Source organism: Bombus vancouverensis, chromosome 15 (genome assembly GCF_051014615.1).
Source record: "Bombus vancouverensis nearcticus chromosome 15, iyBomVanc1_principal, whole genome shotgun sequence".
Taxonomy (NCBI): domain Eukaryota; kingdom Metazoa; phylum Arthropoda; class Insecta; order Hymenoptera; family Apidae; genus Bombus; species Bombus vancouverensis.
Window position 1 is genome coordinate 7,799,327 of NC_134925.1, and position 22,432 is coordinate 7,821,758.

At 32.6% G+C, this 22,432-nt stretch overlaps 2 protein-coding genes and 1 long non-coding RNA gene across 3 annotated transcripts; 1 reads left to right on the forward strand and 2 right to left on the reverse strand.

The window, feature by feature from the left end:
- The first annotated feature begins 96 nt into the window (after window positions 1–96).
- Window positions 97–3,201, forward strand: wap (DDB1 and CUL4 associated factor wap). The gene is made up of 4 exons (XM_033335197.2): window positions 97–291; window positions 534–808; window positions 898–1,450; window positions 1,546–3,201. The coding sequence occupies exons 2-4, from the start codon at window positions 556–558 to the stop codon at window positions 1,778–1,780; spliced, it is 1,041 nt and encodes a 346-aa protein (XP_033191088.1). The 5' UTR covers window positions 97–291; window positions 534–555; the 3' UTR covers window positions 1,781–3,201.
- A 447-nt stretch (window positions 3,202–3,648) lies between these two features.
- LOC117157271 (transmembrane protein 205) lies at window positions 3,649–20,736 on the reverse strand. Its single transcript, XM_033335198.2, has 4 exons — window positions 20,287–20,736; window positions 5,109–5,299; window positions 4,860–5,023; window positions 3,649–4,430 (listed from the first exon to the last, which is right to left on the reverse strand). Exons 1-4 carry the CDS (start codon window positions 20,559–20,561, stop codon window positions 4,143–4,145), a joined length of 918 nt encoding a protein of 305 aa, XP_033191089.1. The 5' UTR covers window positions 20,562–20,736; the 3' UTR covers window positions 3,649–4,142.
- On the reverse strand, window positions 11,283–12,573 carry LOC143303682 (uncharacterized). Its single transcript, XR_013060209.1, has 3 exons — window positions 12,300–12,573; window positions 12,014–12,208; window positions 11,283–11,898 (listed from the first exon to the last, which is right to left on the reverse strand). It is a non-coding gene; the product is annotated as an uncharacterized LOC143303682 (long non-coding RNA).
- Window positions 20,737–22,432: the final 1,696 nt, after the last annotated feature.

The window sequence follows — 22,432 nt, forward strand, 5'->3', positions numbered from 1 at the left end:
TCGTATATTTTTGAAAAATATTGATCAAATGTTATTGTTAATTATTATTAAATTATGATAACAATAAAATGTCAAATTTAAAAGAGCGCCATTTTATCTTACCATAAAAGATTTGGTTAAGTCTATATCTTTATGAAATATCGTGATTTAAATATTGACTTCCTTTCGTTAATATTTTTAGCATTAAATATTCTTTTTGATAATATGTTTACTATGAAAGAATAAATTTTCAGAACTTGGATATAAATTGCATTAAAAAGCGATTACGTTCTGAACACTTCAGATTTTGAGGTTAGTGTCGTAATCTAAGTAATCTGTTTGTTTATATATTATGAGATTATATCATAATAGATACGTAGAAGCACAATTATTATATTATAAATACTGTTTTGCTAGGAAATATAATTAATTTCATCCTTTTTGTTATATCGCAATTCACATAAAAATATCAATTTAAAAATTATATATATATATATATATATATATATATATATTTATATTGTTTGATGTACATTTAATATGAATTATTTTAGGTGAAAAACGTAGGAGGAAAATATGGCGTTACATAGTGTACCGCCAAAAAGAAAAGAAATCTATAAATATGAGGCACCATGGCCTTTGTATAGTATTAATTGGTCAGTAAGACCTGATAAGCGATTTCGTTTGGCTCTTGGTAGTTTTGTGGAAGAATATAACAATAAAGTACAAATAGTTTCATTGGATGAAGAGACTTCTGAATTTAGTGCCAAAAGTACATTTGATCATCCTTATCCAACTACAAAAATTATGTGGATACCGGATAGTAAAGGTATTATTACATTATTGAAATAAATCTTAATTACATATTGATATTATTCTTATTTTTATCTTCATTTGCATATTTTATTGTGTTCATAGGTTTGTTTCCAGATCTTTTAGCTACATCTGGAGACTATCTAAGAGTTTGGAGAGCAGCTGAACCAGAAACTCGTTTAGAATGTGTTTTAAACAATAATAAAAATTCAGATTTTTGTGCTCCTCTTACATCTTTTGACTGGAATGAAGTAGATCCAAATTTAATTGGTACTTCTAGTATAGACACGACATGTACTATTTGGGGATTGGAAACTGGTCAAGTTTTGGGTAGAGTTAATATGGTCACTGGCCATGTTAAGACACAGTTAATTGCTCACGATAAAGAAGTATATGACATAGCATTTAGCCGCGCTGGTGGTGGTCGTGACATGTTTGCATCTGTTGGTGCGGATGGTTCTGTGAGAATGTTTGATTTACGACATTTGGAACATTCGACGATAATATATGAAGACCCGCAACATACACCGCTTTTGAGACTTGCATGGAATAAGCAGGACCCTAATTATCTTGCAACGGTCGCAATGGACGCGTGTGAAGTAATTATTTTAGACGTCCGTGTGCCATGTACACCAGTTGCGAGACTTAATAATCATAGGTATGTAATGTGTATTTATTGTATTAGTTATATTTATTTGGATCTCATATTTTATACATTTCATATTAAATTTTAATTTTAATATTCCTTTTTAGAGCAAGCGTTAATGGTATTGCTTGGGCACCACATTCGTCTTGCCACATTTGTACGGCGGGAGATGATCATCAGGCATTAATTTGGGACATACAACAAATGCCACGAGCCATCGAGGATCCGATTCTTGCCTACACGGCTGCCGAAGGAGAAGTGAATCAAATTCAATGGGGCGCCACACAACCTGACTGGATTGCAATTTGTTATAACAAAGCGGCGGAAATTCTCAGGGTGTAAAAAAAGTATTTTTTATTAGGTTTATGCCACTCTGCGTGTAGCAAAATTTTTCTTGCAAATTATCTACTTAAATTTATTAAATGCGTTTGACCCTGGTATTTGTACAGAATTTCGCCTATGCCATAAGATTTTTTTATACTTCTTTTTGTACCTGTAAAATAGACGTGTATAAATACTAGATATTTTTTAAAATTTTGGAAGTATCTGAAAAGATTAGCGCGTATTTTTTAATCAAAAGTCTGTATGAATTTTAATCTTTTTTAAAGAATTGATTCGAAATGATTTCATTAATACTATCAGTTTTAATTATTGGAATAAATAAGGCTTAAGTGGTTTGAAAATATCCAGTATGTGTACATGTTAATTTAATACAATGGTTTATCATTGTGTCACTGATATTTTACGTATCTAAGGTTTGGGATCCTCAGGTTTGTCGAATAATTGTCATGCGACCGACTACAATCATACAAATTTAAAAAAGCTCATTGAATAACTAAAAGTTAAGTAGTATCATAAAACTGGGTGCGATATATAAATAATGATGAACCACGTGTATATTTATATTAATGTATAATGAATTAATCGATGTATCTTATTTTGTGGTGATATGTACATGGTGAGGTTCCAGGAATAACGAATCAGTCTGTTTCTTACAGTGATCCTAGAATACTCAAGAAACGTTCAAATAACCATTTTACATGAAATGCAACAAAATAAAATATATCCATTACATTATACAATTGTATATATGTTTATACTTACATATTTACTTGATTTTGTAGAAAAAGATTATATAATTAGGATATATAACTATCAATTTTTCATACACCTTTTCGCTACATTCATAATATGTATTGTTGGAAAATGTATGCAAAAATTATTAACATAAAATGCAATACATATTTGTACTTTAATAAAGGAACAAAAATTTTCGAGTTCTTTTATTAAAATGAAAAAAGTTATAGCAGTAGCGTTCGTGATATTAGTATTAGTAATAAAATATTTACTTACGAAATTATCGATCAAAATTCTGATCGAAGATAAGTCTTTTTATATGTTATTAATTTAATTCGATAGTTTTTAACATAATTAATAACAGAGGCGTTAATTAAGGATCATACTATCTCTATTCCGAATAACCTGATAGGATTCATAATTAGTACAATTTATGTTTTAGAAAAGTACGATTTATATTGGTACTCAAGTGTTTTATAATTTATAACTACATAATGAGCGAGATGCATTATTTACAATAATGAAATGTGTGTGCGAGACAAAATATTAGTCAATTAATACATTAATTTTTCACGATAATCTCCCGTTCGTTTTCCATTAAATATCCGATAACTTTACACAGACATAGGATTAAACTATTATAATGCTATCGCTATTTCAATAAATATCACTAACTCTGATGCAGAGCAAGCCTTTTACTATCTATTTATTTAATATAGTCAAAGATCTTACGTTTCTTTCCTTTTTCTCAATTTAACGTCAATAGTTAAAAGGCATATTTATACATATAGCTACGTCGAATAAATTTTAAAGATATTATCCCTATCAATAATTTACATTAAACTTTGGCAAGACCTATTTTATCTTGTTCTCGCTGGGAATATTCCATTAAATTTCATATATATGTATATATATGTAAAAAATAAGGGCTAATGACATGTAATTTATCTCACTGTAAAGTGTATATTTTGTTTTTTTCACTAGTTCCATGATTCATTCATTCTTTAGCCAAGTGATTCTCTTGCATTTTAACTGAAGGCACACGTACGAACCACAAACACGCACATTCCACTTCTCTTCCGGAGAAAAAGAGGAACAAATAAGAGATTAGGTGATTAACGACAAAACAGTAATTATCTCACGGTTAAACGTAGAAGAGTTACGTTTATCGTCATTCGTATATCGTTACATTTTTATTATAATTAATGCATCGCGTTAACAGTAAATTAATAGATCATGTTCTTTTTTGAGAATTCTAGAAAGTATAAATTTTTCATTTTACTGTCATGCCTAAATTACTGAACGCTCGTTCTACAGGGATATAGATCAAGTTCAGTATTTTCAATCCTTTTGGATATGTAGAGAATTCTAAACGCGTTTTAGAATACTCACTTCGTTCTTTTACAAGCATATTCATCAGCCTTATGAATTGCTCTTTTTCTTTCAAAGAACATATCGGATATTTTCATTAAATATCTTCTGTATTGAGAAGCAAACACTATATGACGTTGAAAGCAGTACATATTAGCGTTTCTTTGCTAATGTACTAGTGTACTAGTACTCTTCAAAAGATTCTGAATACAGATATATTCAGTAAAACTCATTACTTAGGGGACTAACGGTGTCTTTAAATAAAGCATAATTTACTAGCTATATAATGGAGATGTAACACCGTACATCCCATAGTCAACATGTTTCCCATTGCTATATAAACATGGACGCGTCTAAATGCTTGATGAATCTTTAAATAGTGGGGGCAGTGTTTCAGAGAACCAGGATTGTGAACACCAATCTCGTTGCCGACACCAGCAGCACGTTCCAGAGTATTCTTCTGTACTATTAGCCGTAGAAGAGGCGGAGTCAAGTAGAGTCGTATCAATAGCTCCAGAAAAAAGGCACTGGACATACCACCTACCTGAAAAATATATATTTATATATTATTGAGCAAAATAATTAAAATAATATAAAAATGAAATATATGATTTTCTTCTATACGGGTATATAGAGTGAATTACCCAAGACTAGAATCGAAAATATTTCCGTTGTTTTTAATGATATGAAAAGATATTTAAAGACAAAGCATTTGGTCCGAAAAAGTGAATATCATGAAATAAAAAGAATTTTAAAAAGGTACAATGGCGAGTATATAAATAGGAAACACCTAATTGTATCGTGTAATGTTTTATCTCTTCACTATAACGCAAGATTTAAAAATAAATACACTTCTTGTACTTTGAAACACTACACGTAACTCACATTTTTAAACTCTCCAGAAACGCGATTCTTAATCTGTTTTATATGGCGTAATAACCGTTCTGGACTTTCAGTTAATTGTTTTACAAACCTGAATGGCAATTTCAGTGTTCCATGTGTGTATAGGATGATGTTTGACGAAAATAAGAAGTGTAGTGAGACTAAGGCATGCATTAATGGTGAAGTATCTTGGAAACAGGATACGCTGCACCTCCCCAAACGTATGTCTTGGTAATGCGAAGTACAAGGTAAGACCTGTGTGTCGAAACAAGAATTTCTTAATATTCGGTCATCTTATTGTGATTATTTCTTCCAGTTCTATCTCATCTATGGTGATTACCTGATACAAAAGTCATCCAAATTTGCGCACCAAGATGCATCACGAATGAAGCTAGGTAAATAAAGGCTGCTATTCTCGATTGAGGATGACTAACGTGTATTCTGTCAGTAGTTGGTACAAGAGCCGATGTCACGCATAGGACTGCTGCGATCATAATTACATGAGCCGGTTGCGTCGTGTAAAATAGAATTCTGTAACAAAAATTATTCACTTATATTAATATTAGAATCTGGAATCATAGATATAGCAGGTCCTGGACAAAAAACAAAGCAAAACGGTAACGGTAGTTGATAATTTAGTTAGACAATTTACTTAGTTGATAATTTTCAGCTATTATATTATTATTATTATTATTTTCGAAAACTATATTTTTTATTTAGAAGATTCGTCTTTTAAGTTATTATATCATGTAACAATTTTGCAAAATTATTTAAGGACAGTACAAAGTTGATGATTTAATTTTGACAATTGCATTATTTCATTTTATCATATGTTTCTCTAAGTTACTGTTTCAGACATATGAAATAATATGAGCAGTCCTCTGGCAAAGTGTAATTTGTTTCGACGCTTTTCAGGTGATAAGAAGATTTGTATGGCAAGTCGAGCATCGGCCCGATCGATGCATCATTTCACGAGTTAAAGACCTATAATTTCAGAATACAAGGGTGATCGTTAGCATCATTGCCATCGTTCGTAGAAAGCCATTAATTACGACAGCCTCGAGCATTTCTAATTGGAACTCGAACAACGGCTGCTTTGTTAGTTAACTGCTACAAACATTTGTATTTTATATTCCATAGCAAACATTGTATTTATACTGACAGTGTAAAATAGTCCAGTAACATAATGTAAATCGTAATTAAGGAATATTAAATCTTTGTAAAATTTCTAATTGGAACTCGAACAACGGCTGCTTTGTTAGTTAACAGCTAGAAACATTTGTATTTTATATTCCATAGCAAACATTGCATTTATACTGACAGTGTAAAATAGTCATGTAACATAGTGTAAATCGTAATTAAGGAATATTAAATCTTTGTAAAATTAATTCTTCAGAAATATCAAAAATTATTGTACTTGTAATTTATATAAATACAATCAAATTGAAGTAAATTAATCAAATAGAAATAAATAATTGTAATAAAATTTACAATATAAATCGGCACGCGTTACGAAAAGTAGAATGTTTCATTTGTTTTACGAAGGGTAGCATAACTCGATCTACCGTGAGAAGAGGCATATTTTACTGTTTCTGCTGATAACAAGCACGTTTCAGATATACCGCGATAGCAAGCGATTCACATTTCGCCACGAGCAGTAGTTTATTTCAAACGCTGTAGCGAAAAGTAGCATGTTTCATTTATTTACCAGAGAATAGAATATTTCAGATTCCAAAGAGATGTTGTTAACCTTCTGTTATCTTATTGTCGCTTATTGCTCGTTCATTGTGGATAAAACTTAAAAATATCGTTGATCAACTTTAAACGAGTTTAGCTAAATAAATGAAACAATTATAGATTACGAGCAAATTGATGAAACTATCGTAATATGTCTCGTCCAGCACCTTTAGAAAATAATATTGAAAATTATGTAGTATAGGAGGAAGGTATAATGTAGTAAGGAGGAATAATAGATAAATATCTTTGTCAATATTATACCAAAAACGTGCCATGTTTCTTTTCTCATTATAACAAGGAAAATATGGTTATTTTTGTTTCAATACTAAATTGCTATAAAAGATAGATATCAAGTTTAAGACTTATATATTATTTTGCTTTCTTCTAAAAAATATGAAAAAATCGATTACAATGGAGAAATTCCAACAAGAAGATCCACAATGAGCAAATTCAACAAATTATGGAATTTTAGGATATGTAGAGAACATATAGGTATATATCGTATAATTTTTTTTGCAACGCACATTTCCTTTAAACGGTTGAAATTGATCCTTGAGAAGGCGTCTAAAGTTCTTATACCGAGAAAATATAATCAATGTTATAATGCTATTGCTAGTTAAGTAAATTAGTTTATGAGAATCTATGCTTGATCAAGTTTCATTTGTATCGTCGCACACGTTTATTTCACTAAAAAGAGCCTTTGTCTCTTTATTTTTCCAATAGAATCGTAAGCAACCTACGAACGTGCTATCTTTCTTAGCGAGCTACCGAAATATGCGACTTTCCCTCGCGAAACAGCGTAACGTACTATTATTCGTGGCCATGAACGAAAACGTACTATTTTTCGAGACGAAAGTCGAAACGTTGTTTTTCTTGGCCAGAAAGAGCAGAGTGTTAGTGTCTTTCTAAGACAAGTGAAATGTGTTATTTTTCGTAACGCACGTCGAAATAGTATTAAAAAATTGTATAATTCATAATAACTAATTTATAAGGTAATATGTTATAAGTTATCTGTAAATTATAACGTAACAAAAGATGTATATATCCACTCTTTAAAGAGATATCCACATGAAAAAGAATAAGATTAAAAAGGATAGTTCTTCCATTCCGTATATGTTCTGGTTCGTGCACGCTAAATACATAGTCTTAGAAAAAGAAGGAACAATTTCGATCAGGTTGAGTCCTAGAATCGACAGACAACGAATGCGCCAGCCTCATCATCGAAATGGTTTACGCTACTCGCGTGACCACATCTTATTATCGGATCCGGTTCTCCGTTAAGTTAGAGTCACAGGACTCACCCAGTATCATCATCGTCTCGGGCACCAGACAGTACCAGAGCACCAGACGAAACGATGTTTCACGAAAGTCAAATTCATTTATCGCCTACTTCTAAATTGAATCGTGTCATGGGTTATCCTCTGCTTACAGAATAACGTTGGTGGCGGAAGGAGAAGCATAGAGATTAATAATAAAAAATAATGAAGTTAATCGTGAGGAATTGTCAGACTGTTTCACAAAAAGTATACTACAAGCTTTAAATAAAATGATTATATAAGATATCGACAGGTGTATACATGTAGTTATCAAGAAGCTCAATTATTAAGCTTCAAGAAGCTCCATTATTGAATAAGAACAAATCTTTATATTGCCAAATCAGGATGAAGCGATAAGAGAAGAAGTGGCTAAAATAATAACACTGCGATCTCGTAAGACTTTGACGAACGTTCTTTTTTTAAACAAATGCCAGCTTACCATGAATGACGAATTTGCCAATTGTATCGATCTAGATAAGATCGATTGTAATATGTTATAACGTCTTATGAAACTGGAAAATATATGGATCAAGGAAGATAAGTGGCATGCTATCTTAAAAAATGCGGTAATATATTACAGGAATAAAATTGCGAATAAAGTACAAATAGAGGTACATATTTGTGAAAAGATGAAAGTGAGAGGTGGAAAGGAAAGGGACATTTCCCTTTCGAATAAGATATAACAAAAACTAAATGATAATTTCACTTTTAATTGATAACATTGAAAAGCTTAGTTGTCAGGCTATAACTGTACGTAGCAGTACTAAACATTTCTCTATATTTACCTATTTATTTCTTGTTTCTTAAAAAAGTGTTCTTTAGAAGTTTAGAACTTTTCATATACTGGCTGTATTGAATAGGATAGCCTGATAAAACAGGATAATATTAATGTTGTGTTTTTAGATATTAGAATCAAAATATACGTGAAATTTATCTGTTTCACTGACCTATTTAAGGTACCTGTTTAAAAACGAAGATAATTATCAAACTAAAGAATAACAAGTGAAATTCTTAAACTAATCAAAATTAACGAGAACATACAATATCAATTCGTAGTAAAATTAAAAAGTCAACAAGCGAAGCTTATAAAGCCAGACAATCTTGAATTACCATAAATGATACATTCATAAGCATTTGTCGCGTTACTAAATCTAAGGAAAAGCATTAAACCTAAGGTACCGGACATTTCATATTACCATTTCTGGACAAACACCTGTTCTGATGTAGTACTGCAGGTTGAAGGAGCTGCTTGCTAATGGCAGTACTTCGTACGGTGCAACGTAATACAACGTAGTACGACGTTTCAGTAAACTGCCAAAACTTTTACTTCTACCACAGGAAAAATTCAATCGTGCGTTATTGTTACGCTTGAAATAACAACGACTTGAAACTGCACGCGATTCTGCACGCAATAATGGTGTTAGGAAATAAAAAAAAAATTATCATCACGAGCAAATCTCTCGTCTTTTGAATATTTGCAATGTCCCTTTCGATCCTTTCAATACTTATCCCTTTCATCCTACCTCTCCTACCAGATACTCGAGAGCATACGATGCATTTGCCTCCATATCGAAGTAATCAATTCGCACGTAGGCGATAGAAGCGGTATCCCGTTATGCTCCAATGTTTCGTTAGAGACTGCAAATATATCTTTCTAATATCCTGCTGAGATCGTACAAATTGCGGGAAACTGGCTAAACACACGATTTCCTGAATTCTTATTAAGAATATTTCTCGTGCGGCAACTCGATATGTACAATTAAATTACAGAATATTTTTCAAAGTTGCAAGAGAATCGTTTAGATACCCGAAACATTCCTTGTATTAAAAGATAAGCATTATGGATTTTCGATAAGAGACAGATATTTAAAAATTTTATCGAGTTACGAAATGCTCGATAACTGCATACAGATTTCTTGGATTCTTGGAATTTTTTCGCGAGGAGATTTGATGTCGGAGTGAGCAGATTAGAAAGTTACTTAGATATTTTCCAGTGATATCAATTATAGGCATTAATCCTCTTTTTTTTCTCCCTCTGAACTTTGATTCAGGCATTTTTCGATAATATTTATCCCTCTTATCCGTCTGCTAAAAAACTTGAATCAAATCTCTCTAATTGCTATGCAAATAAATTCAGCGGAACACATTAATAATATCAGAGCTAATACGTATCAAGAAATTGGAAATTGAGACTACCCATGCAGCAATTTAATTCAACTTTCCATTTCGTTTCACAGACTCATTTTTCGGCTACTTTTAATCAGACCACTTTTGATATTTAAATATCCCTGTCTGCTTTCTATTTCCATTTTTCGTTGAATGATTCTTTCACGTATGGATATAACATACAGATATTATGTTACGAAGAGAATCCAAGTGGAGCATAATGTGGCAAGAAAAGAGGTTTTGTCGGTAACAGCAATATTCGTGGAAAGTTGGCGCTATAAAAAGCAAGGCACACCACTGTCCACGAGGATGTTGGTACACGTGGTTTGCGTGTACTTAAATGGATGTTTTGTGTCTTGTTATACGTTGTGTCTGAGGTTTTGCTCATTGATATCCATTACATCTCCTATTCGGTGGATGCTGTACCACTTTATCGTGTCTACAAATGTTCCCTATGTCCCTTTGTAAACTATGCTATTTGTAAACTATGATTTAATATTTTTGTCGATATTATTGCAGCAAAATTTAACCGAAGCGAAGTTACGTTTAACAAATATCTATCGGTGTCGTGTAACATAGCAAATGATGTAAAATCGTTAACACGATAAGTAGGTAGGCTCGTGTTATTCCCAATGAGTTGTTACTTTGGAATGAACTTCCTGCTGAATATGTTATTTTAAGTATTGTAACGCTGGGTGTGAAAGTAAGCTGACAAATTCTTTTCTGTGCGTCACAAAGGCAATGATTACAAAAAATATGTGTATATTTATAGCACGGAGCAAAGAACTCTTGCGCAATGTGCTCCAAAATACCATATGGTCTCCATGATATTATACACGGTGTTTCAAAATATTTTCGTAAGATGATGATTTCAAATAATAATACAAGATTTGCTGGCTTAATGAAGAATTCTGCGTTGTAAGCTGACTGACGAAAAAATCGAACGTTTTTCGCAAGAATGAGATTTTCACTGAAATTAAAAAAAATGATCGGAAAGGGATAAATCCGTCGAAATAACGCGAGAATCGAGATGGCAAACGGTCGAGACGATAAGACAAAATCATTAATGGGTTGCATCATCGCTCGTGTTCCCGCAAGCGTTCAATGAATTCGTTTCGAAGTCGCTAAATATAACTTACAGCATTCGAAACAATACATCAGTGGTGTCTCTTGAGAACACAATATACTATAGGACACGATCTAACGAGATCTGGAAAATAACAATGAAAGTGAGATATTAAGGAAATAATACCAAATAATGAACATAGAAATTCCGAAGCTGAAGAAAATTCAACCGACAAACATATTATACCAGCAGCCAAAAAGTAATGTCGATGGAACTTAATTTTTTAAACGATTCTGAGAGCGATTAGATTTTAGCTTCACTTGCTTCTATACGCTTTAAGTCATTCATATATAGCGTAATACTTAATAATGAAAATTTTATGTAAAATATAATTAAAATATAAAATAGAATGCGTATCATGTGTATTAAAAAAAAAAAAAAAATAACTTTGTACGCTCTGAGTCCCGTATAACGCGAAATTTGTAGCGTCATATTCTTCTTCTATCGCATTTCAGGTCATGGAACCCATGTTTGAATGGTTACTCATACGATCAGAAATCACGTGTATTTCGCGACGTGAATGGAACATAAAGTATATACGTGGTACTTTGTACATCACCAATTGTACGTCGTAAGAAAATTACATCACGTTTCAAGCCGGTCAAATTACTCTTATGACGTCCGTCTTTCGCGTCACTTGTCTTAGAACTGGCTGATTTGGGTGTCATTTCCTATTTGTTTGCCACTCCTTTCATCATTAGTTACGCTATATCTCACGACTCTGTGGTTATCACGCCTTCTGCATGTAATAACTGACCACGAAATTAAACGCGATTAACGTTAATCTGTAAGTGTTAATGTAGGACAACTTTAACATATCCACTACTAATTCAATACGTAATTTATATAGTAAAGTATATGCATTATATATAATTTGATTAGTTTAAAAATGTACGTTACCTTTTTCGTTTAATCGCTTAATCAAGAAATAGGAGAGTCATATCCTGTGGGTATATATCGTAGTACGTATACTGTCTACGTGACAAACTGACCACCGTAGCAGTGGGTTAATAAGTATAGTATCATTTGCTCCTTGAAATAACGAGAAACATGGACCACGTAGGTAGCTACTCGCTAGTTATATATTTAACCTTTCTATAAACGATCATTGACTCTTTCAGTGTATGCATATCAACATCTGATGTGACGAAGACGGCGTATAAATATAAATAATGCAATAACTTACAAAATGACACCATTAACGATGCAAACTAATTACGACATAACACCACTGAGTCGTAAGCAAACGTTTAATGTACTAATTGTAAAAAAGAAGCTCAGTTACAAATCTTGTAATGCATACTTTTGCTTAGAAAAAATCACTAACGAAAAAAAGATCAAACATCTCATGTGAGGATTTAGAGACTGTAGTAGTGGAATTTTTACCCACTTATGTACATATATACGTGTTATATGTACTCGACATTTATAACGTTGAAAGCGCGAAGCAATTGATTATCAGGTTTCTTAACCAACGTGGATTTCTTCTGAAAAAGTATAATATAAATACTGAACGAAACGTGATATATCGAACAAATGATACGTAACTTTTGGGCGAATTGGAAAGTCATGTAATCCTGTTTTGAAATTCCAAGAATCGTCCTATAGATATAGTATGCGAAGAGTTATTCGGGTCAAGAACCTTCCTGTCGAAGAACTATGTACTTGTAAAATTTGTACACGTTCCACACATGCATTTAGAATAACTCAGCAAATTCTCTTTACTCGGATTTCAATTACGATTTATAAAATAATCACTTTTATGATTATTATCATCGTATTACCGTTCGGACAAATATTGATTTAAGTTTAAAATATTCGATGGAATTTCCTTCCTTGGGAAAAATGTTATTTCCGCTCCTGAAAAATGTTATATTGCGATCATTGGTTTATCGATTTTTAATTTGAATATCAACTAAGATAAATTGCCAAAATATTTTCAGATACATATAAAGGGACATCGATGGGATAACGATAATCTAAATGTCAATGAAACTCCATAGACAGCACTGATAAGGACCGTCTGCGACAGATCACATTATCTTGCATGTTTCGTGATTACATCAATCATTCACGATCATTGCACGGTGCGCCAACGTCAGCTTTGTCTCACATCAATTATTTACAACTGGATTCGAGGTCGGTCAAAGGCATTTTTATTCCATTCTATAGCAAATTTTCCTCTCTGTTTTTCTTACCCGTAAATAACTAATTTCTTCATTCCGATGTTACATTCAATACAGGTCAAATTTTTCTTTTCGTTCGACGCTAAATATTTCATAATCGAAATAAAAAACAGCGAAAGAAGGATAGTCTACGTCTGACTGAATATACAGTGGCAAGAAAAACCATTCACGTACCCTTATATACTCTTATGTACTAACTATACCCTTATTTTCCAACGAAGCCTTTTATCTCTTAGATCTTACATTTTATTTCCACGGTATGAAATTTTGGTAGTCATATGAAAACACTAAAATACTAAAAAATGAGACGAAATCTATAATAATTGGATTTATTATATTATTTTTATTATTATTATTATAATTACACTACTAATCAATTAACTATTATCTATTAATAATTTTTGCCTGTCAAATGCAAAGCGTGGATTGGCTTACAAATTAATAATCAACTGATATATAAATGTAACAGTAAACGCGGTGGTATACGTTTCGTATCCAGCGTATGCAACAGGTTACCAACGCTACTCGTGGCTCGAAATTTGTATCTGGCAAAAAATATTGCTGCAAAGAGTCAACAGGTACTGTGTGCGATGCTCGAGTAAATTTCTCTAATCGGCTACAATTAGGGTTTCAGCCCATAGTAATTACGCCCAACTATTTCTTCCTTTTCCAGGTGTAGAGGGGATGGGTCATCGAGTTACGAAAGGGAACCGAATGGAGGTAATTCGACGCGTGACCGGCCAACGAGCTGTCCGCTCGTATTCTAAAGCATAAGCCTGCAGGTATAGAATCGCCGGGTATTATGAACCAGTTATCAAGAGGGAAACGTGCGAGATGGCACGCAGCCCATGGCTTGGACTACACGCACGCGCTAGCCGCATACATATGCAACCACTTTGCAATTTCACCTTCCTGATTTGAGCGTTGATCAAACAATACCCTCTTAGTTTGTATGTCTATACATTGAAACTGACGGCGCCCGCCCTGGATGAGAGGGCACTTCACTTTTACGAGTCAAGTGGAAGTGATGTTATCGGTCTGAACATACATCTGGTAACTCGACTACTTAGAATGCATGGAAGATTTCGGGAATTTTAAAATTCCAAGCTTTGTGGAACGCTAATGTTTCGAGTACATACTGTGGAATTTAAAAATTGCAAGCATTCGAGAAATCTAAAGATTTGGGCGCCCGAGAACTCGAAAGTTTTTAATACTCTGGAATGTTAAAATTTTGAGCCCATGAAACTCTAAAGATGCGGAAGTCTAAAGCTCTGAGCACTCGAAACTTAAACATTTTGGCCGCTTCAATTCTCAGAACTAAAATAGGCGAAACATTCAAGAATTTGTTTAATAATAACTCAATGACCGTAGAAATAGAAATATTTAAATAAGGAATCGGTCTGTTAGAGAATTGTAAAAATATTGAGTTTTATTATATGTATAATCCCATTAATTGTTATATCGGGTCATCAACTTCTAGCGCACCAACTTTTTGCTGTTGCATCAAGTGCTTGGCACTACAGAAGAATTCCACTTTCCCTACAAAGTCGTATTTCTATCTTCTCTATAATCGCAGAGATCAAAATCAAATTGCCATAGACAGATTTCGATAAGATTAACCGTCTTGCGGAAGTGCGTCTTCGTTTATTATAATTTCTCGACAAATCGAGATTAACAAAGCGTGCCAATACATTATATACTTGACGAGATTCAGCACAGCGAACACTGTGACGATTATTTTGCAAGACATACTATCATATCTTATTTACAAAAAATGTTGACAAATCCTGTTTGCTTTTTACACGATAATGTACAGTCCTGACAGATCGACGTAATTTATTTCAACAGTTCCAATTGAGCGCAAAAAGTTGGCATACGCGTTTGCGTGGGCGTGTGACGATATATATTGGCAAAGGGAACTGACTGTATTCTAGGTCGACAATTTTTGGCGGGTTATTTGAACTGCGTAGACGTTCATGGCTATTGCAATGTCACGCGTTCACTTTCATCTCTTCTTGTAAATTTCATGATGTGTCTTTTGACCGAACGCCAAATAACTGCATCAAAGTCAAATGTGCCTGGGGGATTACTTCCATTAAAATTCTCGAGCAACTACCTGCTTTTTCTTCCGAAATGGCAGTCAACCGAAAAAAGTATTGGGCAGTCCGGAATTTCATGAATAATTCCGGTCCTTGAAATTTCCTGTCCGTGTCGTCCTGATGCACGTACTTTTTCATGAATCAGTGTCGTCTGTGATCAAAAACAAATTAAAGCGCGCCGTCGGCATGATTGATGCGCATCCTTATTCTTTTCTGACACGCTGACGCTTTTTATTGAATTCTCAGATATCTCGAATAATCAGCGAATCAAATCGATTGACTGATATTTTAGAATTATGCGCAGAATAAATCAGAGTTTTCAAGATATTTGCAATGTTCTGTCCCCGATTGTGTATTTAACATTTTTCATTAAAATTTGTAATATGTATTTTATTTATATAATGACACCGAATCCCTTTATTCGTCATAAAGAAATAAATGTTTTTATATATTACTATAAGTTCATAATAGAGTGGTAACAGACTGTAATACAATATTCCTTGTATTGCTAATACTCCTGCATAGCTAAGATACTGTTGGAAGAAAATAAAGCATGAGAAAATAAAATAAAAGAAGTTGATGAAGGGTGTTCCGCTTTGGGCCTACTAATGGGTTTGCCAAGTAACAACGGTCCAAAGAACGGTGATTTACAGAAGAGAAACACAGAAAGGTAGAGATCTGTGTGGATAACCATTAGTAGAAAATCCTTTGACAAGTGTGTTACTATAAATCAGTTCTAGGAAAAAACTTCCGCAAATTGTTATGAATTAGTTAATTTCGCGTGATATTACAACTAAAAGTAATAATGTTAGTTAAATCGTACACATATTTAAAATTTACCTATAAAAATAACGTATAGTAAATGTAGGTTTGACTTAATCGCGTACTTTCACTTCGTCTAAGGACCGCTAACCTTTCTTGCCTCGTCATTCATAATCAATTGACATTAACATTCAACTTTTATGCGAAAGATTAAAAGAGCCGCATTCTAATCAAGGAGAAAAAAGACATGCCAGGTTTTTTGATATAAAAAAGATACCAAACTTGATAGCAAAAAGGTTGCCGAAGCCCTTGGACTAATTTTCCAGCATCTTCAATGACATGACAAACAAAATTCTCTCCCGTCACCTCAGTGCGTTTCACATGAAAACGGGTATTTTCGAACTTGAATACCAGCCAAAATATTGGGATGTTTCATGTCTTAAAACATTCTAAAATAATATTCATGAAAAATGTTCTATTTCCATAAACATTATACTATGATATGAAGTTGCAGAAATACATATGCGTGTAATTTAGATGGCAATGGCATGGTAGAATTTTGTATAAGAAAATGTCCAAGATATTGTGAGGTTATAAACTCATAGATAGCAGTAAAAATTGTACAATCAATATAAACCTTATAACGAAGAACATAAAAATTTGCTTTCACATTTGTAAATGATGTTTGATGTCTCTTCCCTCCATTGTAATACAAGACTGACGTGCATGGATCTTTTTTATGTGCTTCTTCTATGTCTTGTATTACACGACATACATTTTCTATTTGCTGTTGTAACGTCACGCGTATATCATTACTGAGAAGATGATAACCTTTTAATACCTGCATAAAAAGAATTCAGCAGATTTAGTGCATAACTGGCATCTGATCGATTTAAATTCTGTTTTTCATTAATTGAAAAATAGAATTACATGTTACCAAAATTATACTTCTTATGTAATTATTACGAATATTTCGCACGTGCAACGAATGCATGTATGTCAATCTGTCTCGTTTTTTCCACGCATGCGCGAAACATTACATTCCTCAGAGTTGGCGCGCACGTGCTGGGAATCACCGGTGAACACGTAATTATTAATCACGACTGCTAATCTTAGTCGGAAGTGAATGCACTTTAAATAACAAAATGTGATAAATATAACTATATTACATATATGTATTTATATTGGACAAGTACGCACGCTTATGCCGTTCAAACGTTAACGTAGTAATAATAGTGGCAGCTTCAGAGAATCTGTTCATATTCATTATTGACATATTTATTACATTCCGAAAATACTCATATAACTATTTCAAAATAGTTCATATAACTATTTCAATATTTAATGAATTCTAAATATCGTTATTATTCACGTAATATATTTCCAACGACAAAATAAATGTAATTTGAAATAATGTATCGAAAGACGGCTGTTAATCAAGGTTATTTTTATCTGATCGCGGAAATGGATGAGAAACTGTGCTTGGATCAATAAATTGCGTATGAAGATTGGATGAGATGATGATTTATGATCTTCTAAGTCTACTTTATGTTTATATGCCAAACATGAAAAATATAATGGAGACTGATTTATGTTAATTAACATTTAATATTAATTACAGTGCCTAGTTGTAAATGCAATCACAGAGTTAAGTATGTTCCATTTCTCGTACACTATTCCGTATGCAATGATTTGTATTTTTTTCGTACAAAAATCCATTGGAAGATTATATTACGCGTAAATTAAATTTTGCGTCTAATGATATCTACGTAAAGCTTTCTCACAATTTGAAATTTCGTATTTCACGAAAAATTATGCAAATGACGCTAAAAAGTTTAACAAATTGTGTATTCTAATGTGTTGTTGAATATACAGAAGCTGCGGTAGTGAAGCAAATAGGGATAACTTATTCTCATGATTTCTCCTTCTATTCACTAGTTACATAATACAAACAGAAACCTAAGTGTAATAACTACTACATCAAACTTCCACCTTAGAAAGTACCTTTTTCTAAATTCTTCAGTGTTCTGAAATAAGTTGCGACGAATATTTGCAACGTTCTATTTAACCTCAAAGCTATTAGGACTTCTCAAACACTGAAACGATTTATAGTGTTGTAACTATAATATATCAGCAAATATTTCTTTAACTGCCAAATACAGATCGAGCGTATATCAGTATCATAATTATGTATTCAGTGCCATTTTTATTTGTGCATATAGTCACGCAGCATGAACGTAATGATCTTTTAAGTTCCGTTTTGCAGAACATTTCTTTTTCACTTTGTTATGATTACAATGATAACATCAAACAATCCTTGAATTAATCAGCAGACTTACGTACGTTACGGTACCGTTTGCCTTTCTCCTTGTCCTTTTTATACCGCTTCCAAGGATCTTGAGAACGGCCATTCATCAGCTACCGTAATATTTTTTTAGGCGAACGTGACATGTTATTCAATCTGTATTTTACATCGTAAATTCTAATGTCAATTGCTTGTATACTGTGATACCGGTTACATTTATATGTTTGTACATGTATATTGTATATTTGTATGTAATTAATATATGTATATTTATGCAAAACCAAAGTTAGATTTATTTCCACAAAAATAAGATTATACATTTTTTGTATTTATGTTAGATGTAAAAATGCATTCTTTCCGATTTTTGTGTGAAATGGAAGTTTCATTTTCGGAAAGAATTCATTTATACATCTATTATTTTAGAATTTTAAAAGGCAAAAAATTTAGAAAAACAGTAGAATCAAAAATTGTTTAAGTTTTTACCATTATCGCATTCGCAATTTTATCAATCTTTCTGTTCGATAATGTTGGTAACTTTTTCGTTGCTTACGAAACCTACCATATCAATTTTTCTTGCATTGCATTAAATTTCAATATTATATCACATGCTAATTATGATAGTGTGCTATACTGGATATTTTGAAAGATAGTACGAAAAGGAACCATGACAAATTCGTGACGATCACGTACTCGAATTCATTTAAAAACGCGAGAAGTGGATGTAAAGTATGTATACACTCTATAGTCTCGAATCGTTACCTACTCAAATGGCATTATGATTTAGATCGTTATCGACAAAGCAAATAGAGAAACAATTTTGATTTTATTATCTATTACACGATAACGATTATGTTCATCTATATGGCAAAAACGTTGGTTTATTAACTTCGCGAAATTTCACACGTGAAATTGTAATTTATGTTTAAAAATTATAGGCAACTACTCAAAACCTTAACAACTTGTTCGAGTAAGCATTATAGATAAAAAAATGAATTTATCGTGTTATGTATGAGAGAACTACCATTTATCGGCTAGCCACACGATTTTAATTATCACCTGCCAAATTAACATTAAATATTTGCACTACGTTTAACGTCTGAGCTGAGTGATTTAGCAGGTTACGATTTACTAGGTTATAGATTTTCCTGTATTTTGTTGAGCTTTGCTATATAAGAGAATGCGTCGTATTATAATTGGCAAAATAAGATAAAATACAATTTAAAACTGTTTTAAAACTAGCTGGACGAAAATATCATTTAACGTCATCTATAAATATTTTGTATCGCTAATAGGTTAGACTGTTAAACACATAGTGGAAACTGAATATAAAATAAAAGTGCCTTGCTAAAAAAAAAGGGAGAAGGGTTAAAATTCCCTCACGTCACCTTTAAATGATTAAATATAAAGATAACGAAATGTCAACGTTAACTTTCACTTAAGGAAATTCATTTATATACGAATACCGCTATATAAATTGTAACCGGTGTTTTAACTCCGTTTTGACATTGAACTAGTTACATTTTTGTGCTCAATGATCAACATGGGACTTTTTACCATCGTACTGACTGATGAAAAAGTGAGATAAATCTGGAGAGAAATATTTGTTTACAGTTACGCATTTAATCGATCGAGTATTTGCGATAAATTGTACAACTAGAGAATCAATTGAAGTATTCAAAAGTCAAACTGAACCACTTTTTAAAATTTTCATAATTTTAGTATCAAAATACATATCATTTAGGTTTTATTTTATCAGAAATGAAATCAAATTGATCAGTTTGACTTCCATTTAAATGAATTAAAAATACCAAGATGACTTACTTGAAAATCTTAGTTTGTTGTATAACTTCATAGTAGTTGGACAAGGCTTTCAAAAGTGAGCTATAGTTTATGGTGCTTGCTCTCAAGATGTCATCAGCAAGTTCTGGTATGAAGACTGTCTGAGTCTTCCGCTGTTTGAGCATCTCCAATTCCTTAGTGACCAGATCATCGTGCAGCTTCATGTACTTCTCTTTTGCTTTTTGGAGCTTGTTCTGATTATTGTATACCACTACCGGCTCGCTACTTTCGGTACCAACCAACGTACGTACACACATGTTTCTTCCTTTCTTTTGATAACCGCCTATGCGTGATAAAAAGATAATAAATTAGTCTTCGAAACGTGCCGAATCGTTTACACCAATTACGCACGAAGGGCTCGTCGAATTTGACTCAAACGTTTCAGAAATAATTTGGAAATCGCGACGCGAATGCACGCGTAGACGAAGTTGTACTGTCGCACAGTGCGCCGCTCCGTGGAAGTAAACCCCCTTTTATAACTCCCCACCAATGATCGACAATCGGCCAATCACGAGATCATGTAATCGAAAGGGTTTGCCATTCGAGAAACCCTGAATTTACGAGGGATGAGTTCACTGATCTGTGATGAAGATTTAATATAATCCTTATTGTTTAATTATCTCATTGAAATAAAATCAAGGAACTACTTTCTATGGTTTGTATCTTTAAGATTAAGTTTCTATACTATAGTTATAATATAGAATTTCTGTCATTTCATTCTTTTACATAAGATTCATTTCCTATTTATTATAATGCATCATGCAGATTTTGTCTTTTTTGCAGCATTGTACTCGTTGACGTCATTAATCGACACAAAAGAATCGATTACAGTTGAAATAATCATGTCCTTAAGCCAAGAACGAATAAGTACTATTATTACTTTGTAACCAATTTGAAACACATAATAGTATTAAGAATGGACTAAATGCTTTGAAGTGTGTCGAAAGTATTTTATGGTTCGATAGATATTAACATAGATCGAGAATATAATGTACAATAACATCTTTACCGTGATATGACATATTTTACTTTATATGGATGTTTTCCATTTCGTTTGGCGAACAAACCAAACAGGGGTTCAAATTGTAAATATCCTCCCAATTACATAAAAGCGCGGGAGATAAAAATTCGTTGGACTTAATTGACTGCCACTGGTTGATAAAATCTCGATTTATCATATACGATCATGCAGCGTTTGTACAAGACAGAGTTAACGTCCTTTTATCATTTATTTTGCCAATCAATTTATAGGTCACATAAAATTCAATGGAAAATTTCATTAAGTAGGTTTGTTTTTAGCATTTTTCCTTTTACATTATAATTATCTGACGGACAATATTTAACGTTCAATATTATCGTTTGTGTAACATTCCAGATTTTTTCATCTCATATTATTATCAATCAAGTGATATTTATATCCTTCGTATATTTGTTATGAATATAATTGCATATTTAAGAATGTGATACGTTTCATTAGATTCGATATGAATTTACAAGATAAATTCGGGGATAACTTCGCGGGAAGAAAGCGGTGCATTATTCGAATGGAAGAAATAAGAACAGTGTTACGAAGAAGAAGAAATGATCGTGGAAAAAGAAGAGGAGGAAATGGACGAGCTGGATGGCGTGTTTCGACTGCGCACTAGCGTTATCCGGCAATTGCTGTTTTTTTACTCGCTTGATTTCAAATGAAGGGGTACCACCGGCGAACTACATAGTGATGAAAGATATTCGAGCAATAGACATGTTTCCATGCTGTCCCTTAGTCGGCGACACTCACGAGAATCCATAGTTTGACTTTCAAATCTAAGAGCGTCATCTGCTTTTTCCTAAATTTCAATCAGTATGAAATATTAGCAAAATATAATTATGAAATAAAATTTGAATAATTCGATTTTGTTTCTTTTTTTTCAGTTATCAATAAATTTGTTACACAAGACAAGTTGTTGTGCAATACAAATTAATACAAACGGCTAAAAGAAAAAAGGATGTGAAACGTGACCACTATCAGTGAGGCCAAGGGACCAACATCTTTCCTTTTCATAAGAGAAGATTATGTACTTTAAAATTAAGTTGCTCATTTTCTATTACTCCGTAGCTCTATAGCTCTTAAATGTTATAAAAATTG